General features: G+C 36.9%; 1 protein-coding gene across 1 annotated transcript in view; it reads right to left on the bottom strand.

Moving 5' to 3' along the window:
• u2surp (U2 snRNP-associated SURP domain containing) overlaps positions 1–13,947 on the bottom strand; it is a 90,569-nt gene extending 76,622 nt beyond the window's left edge. Inside the window, 1 exon segment of the mRNA XM_051922909.1 lies at positions 13,827–13,947. Coding sequence (XP_051778869.1) covers positions 13,827–13,871 — 45 coding nt within the window. The 5' untranslated portion in view covers positions 13,872–13,947.
• Between the last annotated feature and the right edge of the window lie 2,489 nt (positions 13,948–16,436).

Raw genomic sequence — 16,436 nt, 5'->3', positions numbered from 1 at the left:
AAACTAAGTATTACATATAGTTCCAGTGCTTTGGATGAACTACATTCATGTGCAAAATTCATATTTAATCATTTCAAAATCTTTACCTTTCTCTCTATATATAAAAGAAAATCCTGGAATGGAAAGCAAATACGTGATAATCTCGAAAGACATTTTAAAGACCCACGAGACCAAGGAGACTTGCCACGGTGCGTCTCGCGGGGACCGTAAACATGAGACTTGATGCCAAGAGATTGTCCCAGGGCCATAGCAAAAAGGACAGCGGCTGTACAGGCTTTAAAAAGATCGAAGGGCAGCGCGACAGCAGCTACCCCAACCAAACGCGAGCAGCGTTATACATCCTGCAAGAAAGAATTCAACCACGCCCGGGGCCAGAAATAAAAGACAGGTATTGCTTTTACAACGTCACGTGAGACCAGGCAGTGAGCCATCATTTAAAACAAGTCAACAGACCTCTAAGCTAGCAGTTGTTGGACTGCTTTTGGCAGGCAAGCATCATGTGCTCTGAGCTCTTAAAACAACGACATGCGACAGGCAGAAGAGGCAGCTAGCAAGCAGCAAAAAGACAGCAAATGATCCAAAGGCATATCCTTAGCGTACGTTCAGCCGCAACACCCTTCACAACACGAGCAGTATTATACGTCTGGGAAGAAAGATGTAACCACGCGCGGGGCAGGAACTAAAGAAACAAGTATTGTTTTTACAAAAGTTTTTAAAGTAAAAGTGAAAATAATGCATATATAACAATTCACAAGAAAATAATCTCTTTAAATTGTAGATTGCCTGCCTATGGTGAAGTCATCCCTGATGAATGGGGACATGGGAATGAGGGGTCCTTTCATCGGATTAGCGCTATTTCAGATGTGGAATGGCAAAATGGGGGAGGCAGCTTGATGAATGAGGTCTCCAGGACTTAAAACAAATCCAAATCATATTATGTGATATCATCTAATGTGAAATTCTACTCCGTACTTCTAGAATTTTTATTTTTATACTGTTTTGAGTATTTATTCTGTTCTATGTATTGTACTGTATTGTATTGTATTGACCCCCTTCTTTTTGAAACCCACTGCACGCCCAACCTACCTGGAAAGTGGTCTTCTCTTTGAACTGCCTTTCCCTAGGTTTCTTCCATTTTTTCCCTACAAGAGTTTTTTTTTTGGGAGTTTTTTCTGGTCTTCTTAGAGGGTCAAGGCTGGGGGGCTGTCAAGAGGCAGGGCCTGTTAAAGCCCATTGAGGCACTTCTTGTGTGATTTTGGGCTATACAAAAAATAAATTGTATTGTACAGTGGTGTGAAAAACTATTTGCCCCCTTCCTGATTTCTTATTCTTTTGCATGTTTGTCACACAAAATGTTTCTGATCATCAAACACATTTAACCATTAGTCAAATATAACACAAGTAAACACAAAATGCAGTTTTTAAATGATGGTTTTTATTATTTAGGGAGAAAAAAAAATCCAAACCTACATGGCCCTGTGTGAAAAAGTAATTGCCCCCTTGTTAAAAAATAACCTAACTGTGGTGTATCACACCTGAGTTCAATTTCCGTAGCCACCCCCAGGCCTGATTACTGCCACACCTGTTTCAATCAAGAAATCACTTAAATAGGAGCTGCCTGACACAGAGAAGTAGACCAAAAGCACCTCAAAAGCTAGACATCATGCCAAGATCCAAAGAAATTCAGGAACAAATGAGAACAGAAGTAATTGAGATCTATCAGTCTGGTAAAGGTTATAAAGCCATTTCTAAAGCTTTGGGACTCCAGCGAACCACAGTGAGAGCCATTATCCACAAATGGCAAAAACATGGAACAGTGGTGAACCTTCCCAGGAGTGGCCGGCCGACCAAAATTACCCCAAGAGCGCAGAGACGACTCATCCGAGAGGTCACAAAAGACCCCAGGACAACGTCTAAAGAACTGCAGGCCTCACTTGCCTCAATTAAGGTCAGTGTTCACGACTCCACCATAAGAAAGAGACTGGGCAAAACGGCCTGCATGGCAGATTTCCAAGACGCAAACCACTGTTAAGCAAAAAGAACATTAGGGCTCGTCTCAATTTTGCTAAGAAACATCTCAATGATTGCCAAGACTTTTGGGAAAATACCTTGTGGACTGATGAGTCAAAAGTTGAACTTTTTGGAAGGCAAATGTCCCGTTACATCTGGCGTAAAAGGAACACAGCATTTCAGAAAAAGAACATCATACCAACAGTAAAATATGGTGGTGGTAGTGTGATGGTCTGGGGTTGTTTTGCTGCTTCAGGACCTGGAAGGCTTGCTGTGATAGATGGAACCATGAATTCTACTGTCTACCAAAAAATCCTGAAGGAGAATGTCCGGCCATCTGTTCGTCAACTCAAGCTGAAGCGATCTTGGGTGCTGCAACAGGACAATGACTCAAAACACACCAGCAAATCCACCTCTGAATGGCTGAAGAAAAACAAAACGAAGACTTTGGAGTGGCCTAGTCAAAGTCCTGACCTGAATCCAATTGAGATGCTATGGCATGACCTTAAAAAGGCGGTTCATGCTAGAAAACCCTCAAATAAAGCTGAATTACAACAATTTTGCAAAGATGAGTGGGCCAAAATTCCTCCAGAGCGCTGTAATAGACTCATTGCAAGTTATCGCAAACGCTTGATTGCAGTTATTGCTGCTAAGGGTGGCCCAACCAGTTATTAGGTTCAGGGGGGCAATTACTTTTTCACACAGGGCCATGTAGGCTTGGATTTTTTTTTCTCCCTAAATAATAAAAACCACCATTTACAAACTGCATTTTGTGTTTACTTGTGTTATATTTGACTAATGGTTAAATGTGTTTGATGATCAGAAACATTGTGTGTGACAAACATGCAAAAGAATAAGAAATCAGGAAGGGGGCAAATAGTTTTTCACACCACTGTATATCCGGTAAACCAAACACAGGGGTTGGAGAGCGAAGCGAACAGGGGGTGGAGCCCCCTAGTTTTAATAAATATAGGTAAGGGAGACAGAGGCATAAACTGGAGAGGGAAGTCTGGGCATCTCTGCTCAAACTGCTGCCTCTGCGACCCGACCTCAGATAAGCGGAAGAGGATGGATGGAGACAGAAGCATAAAATGCAATTTTATGCAATAAACTGCAGAATTTATCTCAGAGCCCAGTTCAACTTGCACACAACAATATAATTTATAGTTATACTTTTTCACATAAAAACATAATGGAAAAACTGAAATGTATCAAGGACTATTAACATTACTTTCCGAACCCAAAAATTAAAATTATACCTGAAGGCATTTAATATACCTAAAGACATTTAATAAATAACCGCATAGCAGTAAAATCCAAACAGATCATTTTATTAATGTTAACAAAACAGTTTTCTTACATTAAGAATACGAGTCTTGCTTCTCATGACTGAAGGCTTTTAAAAGGTGGACTGATTTAAAATATATCCTAAGGAGAAGTGATAACTAAACTTGTCAAAACTTTGATTATCTCCTGCTGAAAACAACTTCTTATACTTCATCAAATGGTAAATGGAGCAGCACTGAACAGGGCTGTGATGTTGGAGCTGGAAGCAATTACTGGGTCACTGGCAGCAGGAGCAAATAGGACATTGCTGCACCCACCACACAACAAACCACCTGGATTGTTATCCAAGTGCAGCAGGTGACAGGTTGTTTTTTTTTTTTTTTTTAATGGTGGCTGGAGTGCCAATCCTGTCATTGGAGTCGGTAAAAATATATAGACTGCAACTAACATACACTAATTCAAATTAAGTTTTTTCTTCTAGCTTTTTAATAAAAAGTACCTTGTTTTAGAACTGTCTTTTCTTTGATGTTACTCAATGTTTGTAACTTATTTAATAATTAATATAAAAAAGCCACAATGGCATCACTACAGCATTTAAAGCCAAACTTTAACAGGTTAGAATGCTAAAAAGTAGCCTTATGATTCACATTGGGAATGATAAAATGCTTTGTATCTTGTATGTTGTGTGTATTCAGTCAACATAGTAAATACACTACTTGTCAAAAGTTTGGGGTCACCCATAAAGTCATACTTTTAGATACTATTTATGAATTTAATATAGCCAAGGCATTACTTAGTGAGTATAATGGCAATTACTGGTTGAAATGACAGATTTTTAATTTGTTACTCACAATATGGCTGCAAAGCCCAACGTTCAGGAGCAATTCCTCTACTTTCCTAGTGTTAAATTTGCTTAGCTTATCCTTAAATAGCCATATTAATGTGCTTATTGGCCATTTAGAAACCTTTGTAATTGCAATAGCACCACTGAAATCCGTTATTATATTCAGATAGTTTGAAAGATACCGGCATTCCTAAAATTCAGTCCTGGGTTCAAAAAATGGCCGAAATATACTGGTTATATCCAGTTTGCCTTCTTCTCTCAAAACACAAACAGACACCCTTATCTTAATACATAATTCGCCGAATGCGCAGTCGCCTTCTGCGCAGCTGCCCGAAAAACCTTACGAGACCGACATCCAACCCCAACATCGCGGCAGGCGGCGGATTTACGGATGCAAAAATTTAAAGAGAAAGGCGACTTCGATTAAAGCTCTAGAGGCCTGAAAGGCGGTTTCGACTACAGCTTGAGGCCTAATTACGCATTCATTCAATACACCTATATCAAGTTTGTGGTGCTTATACTTTTTACTATTCCATATTGTACTGGAACATTCATCTTTCAATATTATACTATAGGCCTGGAAAATTCATCAACTAACAATACAAGCCTGTACAGTAATGAGTAAAGCGGACTACAATCATTACAAAACAACTTCTTCGTTACTTATCATTTGTTCTTCATACACTGCTGACACAAACTCGTGCCCGTTTCATCTTACATTGTCGAAACGGGCTCTTTGTCTAGTATGAAATCTTCAGTTTCCTGACAGTCACATGGAATAGCCTTCATTTCATCAAATAAATAGTGACATGTTTCTTGAGAAAGCAGCTTCATTTTAGCCAATTTTTTAACTCAGAACTAAACTTTAGGTTGCAAGGTGCCAACATTCCTATGTGAACAGAATAACAGGTTTTGGAGGTTTTTCTAATAACCAATTAGCATGTAAACATGAACTTAAGGAAGTTTACCATTAAATCACTAAATGAATTGCTGTTGAAAATGAAGAGGAGTCGTCGGTGGTACCATAGGAGTAGTTAAGAGTCAAAGGCACTTAAACTAGTGGGGGAATCTGGTGTACAGTAATCCCTCGCTATATCGCGCTTCGCCTTTCGCGGCTTCACTCCATCGCGGATTTTATATGTAAGCATATTTAAATATATATCGCGGATTTTTTGCTGGTTCGCAGATTTCTGCGGACAATGGGTCTTTTAATTTCTGGTACATGCTTCCTCAGTTGGTTTGCCCAGTTGATTTCATACAAGGGACGCTATTGGCAGATGGTTGAGAAGCTACCCAACTTACTTTTCTCTCACTCTTGCGCTGACTTTCTCTGATCCTGACGTAGGGGGATTGAGCAGGGGGGCTGTTCGCACACCTAGACGATACGGACGCTCGTCTAAAAATGCTGAAAGATTATCTTCACGTTGCTACCTTCTGTGTGCAGCTGCTTCCTGAAGCGACATGCTGCACGGTGCTTCGCATAGTTAAAAGCTCGAAGGGCACGTATTGATTTTTGCTTGCTTGTTTTTCTCTCTCTCTCTTTCTGTGCTCTTGACGGAGGGGGTGTGAGCTGTCGCCTTCAACAGCTTTGTGCCGCGGTGCTTCGCATACTTAAAAGCCAAACAGCCCTATTGATTTGTTTGCTTTCCTCTGTCTTTATGACAGTCTCTGCTCCTGACGCGCATTCCTTTGAAGAGGAAGATATGTTTGCATTCTTTTAATTGTGAGACGGAACTGTCATCTCTGTCTTGTCATGGAGCACAATTTAAACTTTTGAAAAGAGACAAATGTTTGTTTGCAGTGTTTGAATAACGTTCCTGTCTCTCTACAACCTCCTGTGTTTCTGCGCAAATCTGTGACCCAAGCATGACAATATAAAAATAACCATTTAAACATATGGTTTCTACTTCGCGGATTTTCTTATTTCGCGGGTGGCTCTGGAACGCAAACCCCGCGATGGAGGAGGGATTACTGTAAAGCCTTGTACTCACATAGCATCTGCAATTTATAATTCACTCACTGTGCCTTTGTTATCTTTATTTTACAGTATATCACTGCAAAATCCCATTCATATCTTTGTTTTTTTCACTAATGTTAACATAGAATTTAAAAGGGAAAATTGTATAATATCTGCATTTATTTAAATTATTTTTCATTTTCTTTCATTCAAAGGAAGTTTCAATACAGTATTCAAAAATGAAACTCTTACCATTGCTTTCAGAAACTGACTAAGAATAAAACAGTGTAATTTTCTTTTTTTAATTGCGATCAATTTTTAAATGTGACCAAAATTTGGAAATGTACTCCATGTCTGGAATATGAACAATGACTTATTTCACAAAATAACACAAAAGTGATCTTGTTCATATAAGTTGTCAATATGTAAAATGCTCTATGAATAAGTGGGTTTGGAAAATGAATGGATGGCTGAATATAGCCTACATATGCTGCAAACGTCAAGGAGCAGCTCTCTTTGTAGACCGTCTACTACATACTTTAAGCACAGGTAGGGTGTATTACACTATTAACCAATCAGAAGCCTAATCAATTTTAGTTTACAAAGTTAATGTATTAACCTACTGAATAAAAAAATAAATATTTCAAAATATCCTTATACAGTTCGATTTATCATGCCTATTATGCTTTTTGCCGTGCTAAATAGCAATATAAAATAATTTGAACCTTGATCATACTACAGATCAGATTGAATTTTGTGCCAAAATAATCAGCAGGTGATTTTTTTGAACAACTCATGAAGCCCTATTATACACACTTTGGCAAAATGTATCGGTCACAGTTAAAACATCCAGTTTGCACTTATAAAATGTATAGTGCTCACACACAGAGGTTTTGGACATATCCAACTCTATCCAGTTAACTTGTTCAAATAAAGAAACTCAATCCTTCAATATTCTTCTGTGCTTTGCCCCTTTCCCTGTCTTTGACGACTTTATAATCCTATGTCATCCATGTTCCATTCCTTTGTGTAAAAACCCACCAAAGCCAAAACCTATCAAAATTTATTTACAAAGACATAATTTGCTTTTTCCATGGTAATCATTTTTTCCTCCTATTTATTCAGGATGCATAATTTAATGTCTTTTTGAGATGACAGGATTCTGGCTTTGTGTTGGTCATCAGACACCCATGCTGAACTGCTAGAGGCCAATATCAAATATGATGGGTCAAAGGAATAATACAAAAAGAAACAATAACATAGGTACAATTAAAACCAGGTTCAAATAATGTTTCAGATGCAAAAACATTTTATTATGTGCATATTTGTTTTGCAATTGTAAACAATTGACTTTTTTCAGACACTTTTGTTAATTTATGACAAAGCTTTGTCAAAAACGCCACTTAAATAGTATCAGTTATTTGGTATTTCTCAAAAGCTAATGCTGCCTTCTAGCGGTGTAAAAAAATATTGATACACCCGAGTATTGCAATATTATGTTTTTTGATAGTGCATCAAATAGTGCATCTCATAAACATAGTATCGATTTTTAAATATTAGTTTACATTCAAAGAGTCAAGGCACACAGTTCATTTTGCGTTGTGTTTAAACACCCGATCGCAAGATAGCAGCTAATGTACCAACATAAATTGAGACAGGAAATAGCGTAAGGGTTGATGTATGTAGGCTTTCAATACTCAGACAAGCGGATCTGGCAGACAACGTGGATCGTACAGTGACAAACCGAGCTGACTAATAACATGACAACTGATGGCTGAATCCAGTGGAGTCAGACCAGCTCCCGTGGCATACAGTGCAGAAGTGTGGGTTCATTTTGGGTTTCACAATAAAGAAGGCACTAAGGAGATTGACAAGAGCCATGCCATCTGCAAATTGTCCCATGCCAAAATCAAAAAAAAAAAAAAAAAAAAAAAAATCAGGAAACACAACAAATCTGTAAGCACATTTAGTAAGACACAATTCTGATGTACAGATAAAAGAGCAGCAAATGGCAAGCGTTAAAAAAGTGTATTCCTCTCAACTCACTAATGGAACAAGCTCAAACACTGAAGTTAGCACAGACCACAGAAAAAAAATCCAGAAAATCACATTGTCCGATTTTTAAAGAATTATTTGCAAATTATGGTGGAAAATAAGTATTTGGTCACCTACAAACAAGCAAGATTTCTGGCTCTCACAGACCTGTAACTTCTTCTGTAAGAGGCTTCTCTGTCTTCCACTCGTTACCTGTATTAATGGCACCTGTTTGAACTCGTTATCAATATAAAAGACACTTGTCCACAACCTCAAACAGTCACACTCCAAACTCCACTATGGCCAAGACCAAAGAGCTGTCAAAGGACACCAGAAACAAAATTGTAGACCTGCACTAGGCTGGGAAGACTGAATCTGCAATAGGTAAGCAGCTTGGTGTGAAGAAATCAACTGTGGGAGCAATTATTAGAAAATGGAAGACATACAAGACCACTGATAATCTCCCTCGATCTGGGGCTCCACGCAAGATCTCACACCGTGGGGTCAAAATGATCAAAAGAACGGTGAGCAAAAATCCCAGAACCACACGGGGGGACTTAGTGAATGACCTGAAGAGAGCTGTGACCAAAGTAACAAAGACTACCATCAGTAACACACTACGCCACCAGGGACTCAAATCCTGCAGTGCCAGACGTGTGCCCCTGCTTAAGCCAGTACATGTGCAGGCCCGTCTGAAGTTTGCTAGAGAGCATTTGGATGATCCAGAAGAGGATTGGGAGAATGTCATATGGTCAGATGAAAAAACTCTACTCGTCGTGTTTGGAGGAGAAAGAATGCTGAGTTGCATCCAAAGAACACCATACCTACTGTAAAGCATGGGGGTGGAAACATCATGCTTTGGGGCTGTTTTTCTGCAAAGGGACCAGGACGACTGATCCGTGTAAAGGAAAGAATGAATGGGGCCATGTATCGTCAGATTTTGAGTGAAAACCTCCTTCCATCAGCAAGGGCATTGAAGATGAAACACGGCTGGGTCTTTCAGCATGACAATGACCCCAAACACACCACCCAGGTAACAAAGGAGTGGCTTCGTAAGAAGCATTTCAAGGTCCTGGAGTGGCCTAGCCAGTATCCAGATCTCAACCCCATAGAAAATCTTTGGAGGGAGTTGAAAGTCCGTGTTGCCCAGCAACAGCCCCAAAACATCACTGCTCTAGAGGAGATCTGCATGGAGGAATGGGCCAAAATACCAACAACAGTGTGTGAAAACCTTGTGAAGACTTACAGAAAACGTTTGACCTCTGTCATTGCCAACAAAGGGTATATAACAAAGTATTGAGATGAACTTTTGTTATTGACCAAATACTTTTTTTCCCCACCATAATTTGCAAATAAATTCTTCAAAAATCAGACAATGTGATTTTCTGGATTTTTTTTTCTCATTTTGTCTCTCATAATTGACGTATACCAATGATGAAAATTACAGGCCTCTCTCATCTTTTTAAGTGGGAGAACTTGCACAATTGGTGGCTGACTAAATACTTTTTTGCCCCACTGTACATACAAACTGTAATAACACATGCAATCCAAGTTTAAATTCTAAAAATATTCACTATCAATATATACATATTTTCTTACATTTATTTAATATTTTCTTTAGGAATCCTGCAAGCAGTTTAAATTTTCACTGATATAGGCAGATGTAGTTCCTTTTTTCAGATTGCAGAAAATAGGGTTATGATTTTCTTTTATTAACCACTTCAGATTGAAAAAATTAAAAATGGCCTACATACTACAATAAAATGTGAACCTTTAAAGCAGAATTTAATATATATACTGTCTGAATTTATATTTAACACTGTTTGATTTTTTTTAAAGTTCTCAATTTGTTTACCTAAAGAATCCTGCAAGCAATTTTATTTTTTACTGATATACTGTAAACAAATGTCAATTCCTTTGTTCAGATTACAGTGCTATGACATTATGCATTTTCTTATAAACTACTTGAAACAGTGTGGCATACTGAACCTTCAAAGCAGGATCAAAAAGTACAGTGATTATTTAGTGATATTGGGAACATGTTAATTTCTTTCCTCAAATTGCACAAAAGGTTTTTTGTTTTGTTTTTTTTAAACTCAGATTTTATGCATATAGTCGTGTGTTCTTTACCATTTGATAGTTTTCCTAAAATCAGATTTTAAAAAATTGCAATATATCACCTTGCTTACAGTATTGCAATATATTGAATTGTAACTCTGTATTATGATACATATCATATTGCAAAATTCTTGCCAATACACAGCCCTACTGCCTTCGAATGCAGGTAAAATACTTTAATAATGATGCTGGGAGTACCTGACCAAATATGCAAAAGACTTTTTCCTTAGATGGTTGAGTGAAGGATATTTCTTTCCTTCTCTGCCCTGTAAGTACTATCAGAAGACATGTATACTTCTAGTACCAACTACAGACTTCACTATATAAATATAATTATTATTATTATTATTATTATTAATGTGGTTTCAGAAAGAGAAAGAAAACACATTAGGGAAAATAAAACATTATACAGGAGTTTTGGAACCAAACCCACAAAAAAATACCCCTAGACTTCCATTTTCACAATAACCACACTTTGTAGGTTTTTAGATAACTAACAGATAGCCATGAAGTGGAATATTTTTCTAGGGACCAAGGTTTTAGGAAAACTAATTAAAGCACATGGTTTACTCCAGAGACATCTAATTTGAGATTATCAATACTTAAAAATAAACCTAGAGGTGTGAACATATCCAGTTGAAATAATGAGAAATTAAGCTTTGTAACAATTAGGCATTGTACAGTATTGTTCAAATTAAACATTTTTAAATATAATATTCTGTAATCTATGACCTGGTACTTCAAGTAGCCTACACAATATTAATAGACCAATAGCAGTGAAGAAATGTTCCAGATAATATCACAGAAACGTAAGCCATCTGTTCAGAAATATACACAAATTTCACTTATGTTAACTCACTTATTAATATTTAAATAGACTTTAATCCTTTCACACACTGCATTTTAATCAAAGAAGTTACAGTGAAAGTTAGTATTTTTAAAAGGTTAACTCTTAAGTGGAAGAGAGGTGAAAGAGTGCAGGCAGGGTGGAATGGGTGGAGAAGTGTCAGAAGTGATTTGTGACAGACGGGTATCAGCAAGAGTGACAGGGAAGGTCTACAGGACGGTAGTGAGACCAGATATGTTAAATGGGTTGGAGTCAGTGGCACTGACCAGAAAGCAGGAGACAGAGCTGGAGGTGGCAGAGTTAAAGATGCCAAGATTTGCACTGGGTGTGACGAGGATGGATAGGATTAGAAATGAGTACATTAGAGGGTCAGCTCAAGTTGGACAGTTGGGAGACAAAGTCAGAGAGCCGAGATTGTGCTGGTTTGGACATGTGCAGAGGGGAGATGCTAGGTATATTGGAAGAAGGATGCCAAGGATAGAGCTGCCAGGGAAGAGGAAAAGAGGAAGGCCTAAGTGAAGGTTTATGGATGTGGTGAGAGAGGACACGCAGGTGATGGGTGTAACAGAACAAGATGCAGAGTACAGAAAGATATGGAAGAAGATGATCCGCTGTGGCAACCCCTAACAGGAGCAGCCGAGAGAAGACGAACTCTTAAGTCAAATATATTTTACCAAACAACTTATGTGGTCTATGCAAATTGCCAAAGCACTATTTGTTTCACGACATTTCATGGATGGTGAAGGCAGAGCAGTTCATGAATGCAAAAAACATGAACTGGAATTGGACTGACTAGTCAGATCTGGGACCTGGCCAAACTTGCAAATAACCTGGAAGACTCAAATCTGGAGTACAGCTAGCCCTAAAACTGACCGAGCCATCACAACAAAAGTCCAGATTAGTGTCTACTTACCCAATCTGTTTAAAAAGGAACTCATGAAAGTGTCTAAATGTATTCTGTCATATGTACTGTATTTTACATGCCTGACGGAAGTGTTAGGAAAAAAATCTGTTGCATTTGAGGAAAAATACCAGTAAAGCAAATAAACTAACAAAAATTAAACAATGGTTTTATGGTTCTTGGTTAAAAAAAAAAAAAAAAAAAAAAAAAAAAGACAATACCGTTTGACTTTACAAACTGACACCTAGTTCAAATATAATAAACATATTAAGGCCTGAATGCTTAAGTATGTCATAGACTGTTCTGTATTAAATATAAATAGGAAATTAAAATTTTGGTGGTAATAAAAGTATAAAAAGCACATCTCAAATATATGATTACAGGACACCAAATATGTATTGCAGGAAACTATGTAAAAAAGGTAGTTCACAGAGGATAAACAATTTCAGACAATACACTTCACAAATATAGACAAGCAAACAAACACTTTTTACTTAAAATGATACTTACTGAAAGAAAAACAAAACACCGATTTATTAAAGACTGCTGCTTTGTTATTTTACCTTTGAAGTTATGAGTTTTAAACTACATTCCTTGATACACAATGATTACTGCCATACAAGAAAACGCAAGATAAAAAGCACCCAGGAACCCAAATATAAATTTGCACCAAGAACCTTTACACCACAGACACTTTTTCAATCAAATTCACAACTACATACAACTTATCGACAATCCAAGTGAGAAGCAGTGCAAGTACAGTACACTGGTCAATGTATGACTTTAGTGTCATCTTCAGTATAAACGCTCCTTACATCTAAAATTGCTTTAATCTTTCATTATTACGGAATTAACATCTTAAGTAAATGATCACTTCAGAACTGTGTAATGATGCACAATTTTAAAAAGGAATTCGATAAGAATAGACAACGTCTCAAAAAAGTTCCAAATAGTCCACGTTTGTCACCTAAAAGTTACATTATATACTTCAGGTATTTGAAGAGGCGTCCCAAATCTTAAGCAAACTAAACTTCTATTCAACTACGCTGCTAACGACACTAAAATTGTCAAATTCAGATGCCTACATAAAAACTTTATACATAAAAACTTTAAGAGTGCTATAACAGATAAATCTTCATGGGAATGTAAATAACACTTATCCTGCCAATCAGGGAGAGACATTAGTGGACACAAGTAAGAATATTTAAAAACGTACGCATAAAATCCATTACAATACCGCCAGTTTTGTTATCAATCTGCTTCAGTCTGAAAGGTGTGTTAATGTGATCAAACTGATAAGGAAATCAAAACGGTAAATAACAACCATGCCGGCGCACAGCTAGAAGCAAATTACAGTAAAGAACTGCGACTAAAATCATCAAAAAAGGCCAAGTTATTTTCCAAAATCAAGGTAAGCAGTATAACTGTAAAATTAATAAAATCAAGCAATGATTCATGTGCTATCGTCTGCCCTTCTAAGTATCTCGGCTCCAGGAACGCTGTAGTGATAAACAAGATTTGAACTTCAGAAATTATTTCGAAAAGAATGCAGTCGAACTTCAAAAGGGAATCAAATAAGGATAACACAAGTTCATAAACACTACGAGAACTAGACAGTCTTACACACATGCCTAGGCTATAAAAAGCCCGGCCTTTTTAAGATACATTTGTGCACGACCATACACTTTCCACAAGTAATCTGAAAGCCTAACCACCAGGCTATACCAAAATAAAATGTACAAGGGATTTTGCATTTAAAATTCGCATAGAACAACCTCATAAACTCCGCAATCAAACGTTTTTAAAACGGTCATTTCAAGAAATTTACCTTGTTGCTGGCTTTCTGCGCAGACCCTGGCGCTTTATCGGCCATCTTGATTCTTTCTCTGCCTACTGAATCAACCGCCGAATGAGTTATCCATGCGCGTGTAACTTACCTGCCAATAATGTGTTAAAGGGGTCTGCTTAATCGAGCTCCGAGTTGCACTCGAAAGGAATTATGGGAATAATGCTTGAAATGGAGGTGGTGCTTTTGCCCTCTGTCGCTGCTGCAGATCGTAAGGGGGTTGGTCAGTCTTGCTATAATCTTTTCATGTGGACTACGGAATAATAATGAAACCACATTTTTCGTCATATTTTTTACATATGTTGTGCTTTATCGTTGTTATTAACAAAAAGACGTAAAGCTTTCAAGATATACATAGATAATATACAACAAAGTGTACTAATTATAATCAATGTGTATGAACTTTAGAACCCAAAATCGGGTTTTGGGTTTCTCTGATATTTTACTGATAAGATAACCAAGAAGCAGCACGAAGTTATCAAAATTAATGATTAATATTTTACTGTAAAGTAAATCAGTATATCACCACATAATATAGGAAATGTTAAAGACTTCACGTTTGTTCATTTTACATTATTGATGTCTCTAATAATTACAGTGAAGGCGGGGAGTGTCTGGAATAATATGATGTGCAGGGAGCTGCTGATAGATTAGGCGCAAGCACGGAGGGAGGTAGGGTGCTGTAAGTGAGGGGCTGTCGAGTTCAGTCCTGGAGACCCCGCTCTGGTTGCAGGTTTTAATCCCCAGCCAATTTTTTTAATTGGACACAGACGTTATGTATGTATGTATCCGTCCAATCAAATCAGAATATTTACAGAATGGACTAGAAGTTTCTCTGTTAGAAGCCTAAGAATTCATTTTTACTTTTAAATATGCTGTTCTTTATATCTTTTTGATTATTTGTGCCATTATTTACTAATAAGCACACCAGGTGGTACCAGTGATATAGCTGCCCGTTAGCATTCAGTGTGTGAATTGGTGTCTCCACTGCTTGTAATTCATTTTCAATATTCTGATATAATTAACGGAGCAAACTCCACAGAAAATGCGATTTTAAAAGAAAAAGATTTATTGAATTAAACATTTAAAGATGGCAAAATAAAATGTCTTTTAATTTCTTATAAATATAAGTCTAACACTAATGTACGTTTCTGAATCCAAAAGTATAAATGAAGTAAAAACATTTAATTAAATAATGAGATCAATTAAGGGTTAAATAAATTATTGAAATTGGTTGGATCAAACTGAGAACCTCTGTTTTATGTGATCAGATAGGGCTTTTAGAGGGGATCTGGACTTGTAAAGGTCTGACAAATCGCATATTTAAGAAAGAGTGAGGGATTTGAGGGGCTACAGTTCAAGGAGGAAATGGATTTGGACAGGGCAAGTTAACAGAGAAGGAGAAAGTTTATTTTTGTTTTTTTAGCTGTGCTCAGTATCCAAGTTAACAGAGCTAACTATAAATGTTGTTTTGTTGTGAAAAGTAAAAAAACAAAATATTAGAACTGACTCCTAAGTGGCTTTATTATTTTGGTCACTATGATGCACTTAGTTATTTAACAAAGGCAATGCAATGAAGATAATGGTTAATTTTTACTTCTATACAGTTTGGTCTTTTTTCTACTTTTTATTTTTCTCCCATTCTATTTAAAAAATATCTACAACAAAAATTAATTTACTGTACTATATATCTGAAACCTGGAAAATGATTCTAGGTTATTTATTTGTAATTCTTTAACAAGTTTCATTGCAAATCCATATTTCTGGGTATTTTTACTTTTTTTATCAGACATTTGGTATTTATGCCAAATACTTATCTTCACTGCTAATAAGAAAAAATAGGATGTGATGGTACTCTTTGTTGTCATGGTAACTCCAATTTGTAACAAAAGTCTCCAATAGGAGTTAAGTGGTTTTTCTGCCATGTCAGCCAGTAAGTGATTATATGAAATTGTGTGTAGACAGAACACACATCTTATCTCACTTCTGTTGATACCCCATGCCTGATGACCAGGGTGCTGCATGCACATAACATGGTAATTAAATAATGCTTTTTTAAGAGTTGCATGTTTTATTTAATTTTTTTTGGTCATCATTTTAATATTGGCAGACCTGAATATCTTGGGAGAAATTCTTGTGTTTAGATTCATCGCTTTTTCACATTCAAAACCTGGCACTTGCTGGTTTCAGGATGCAACAACATCATTTATTTCTATTGCACATTTTCATACATAGGATGTAGCTCAAAGTGCTTCACAAAATGGCAAAGAAATAGCTACAAGACAAGAAAAAAAAAACTAAATTAGGGAAAAATAACTGAGTAAATAAATCAATATGGGCTCACATAACATTGATATATAATTAGTAGAACGGTAGAGTCCTTATATATTGTATAATATTTTAAGTTTCTAATGATGAGTACAATGATAAGGTCAAATGGCTTGGAGGACAGAAAAATATAAAACCTCAAGATAAGTTGGAAAAAAAATCTGTAGGGGTTCCAATACCAAAAATAATGCCCAGCCCTCAATGGACATTCTACTTTACATAAATGACCTTAAGTCATTTCTCATTGTTTCAAGTCTTCATCTC

This window comes from Erpetoichthys calabaricus, chromosome 2 (genome assembly GCF_900747795.2).
Source record: "Erpetoichthys calabaricus chromosome 2, fErpCal1.3, whole genome shotgun sequence".
NCBI classification, from domain to species: domain Eukaryota; kingdom Metazoa; phylum Chordata; class Cladistia; order Polypteriformes; family Polypteridae; genus Erpetoichthys; species Erpetoichthys calabaricus.
The sequence above is the reverse complement of the archived record's forward strand: the minus strand, read 5'-3'. Positions and strand labels throughout refer to the sequence as shown.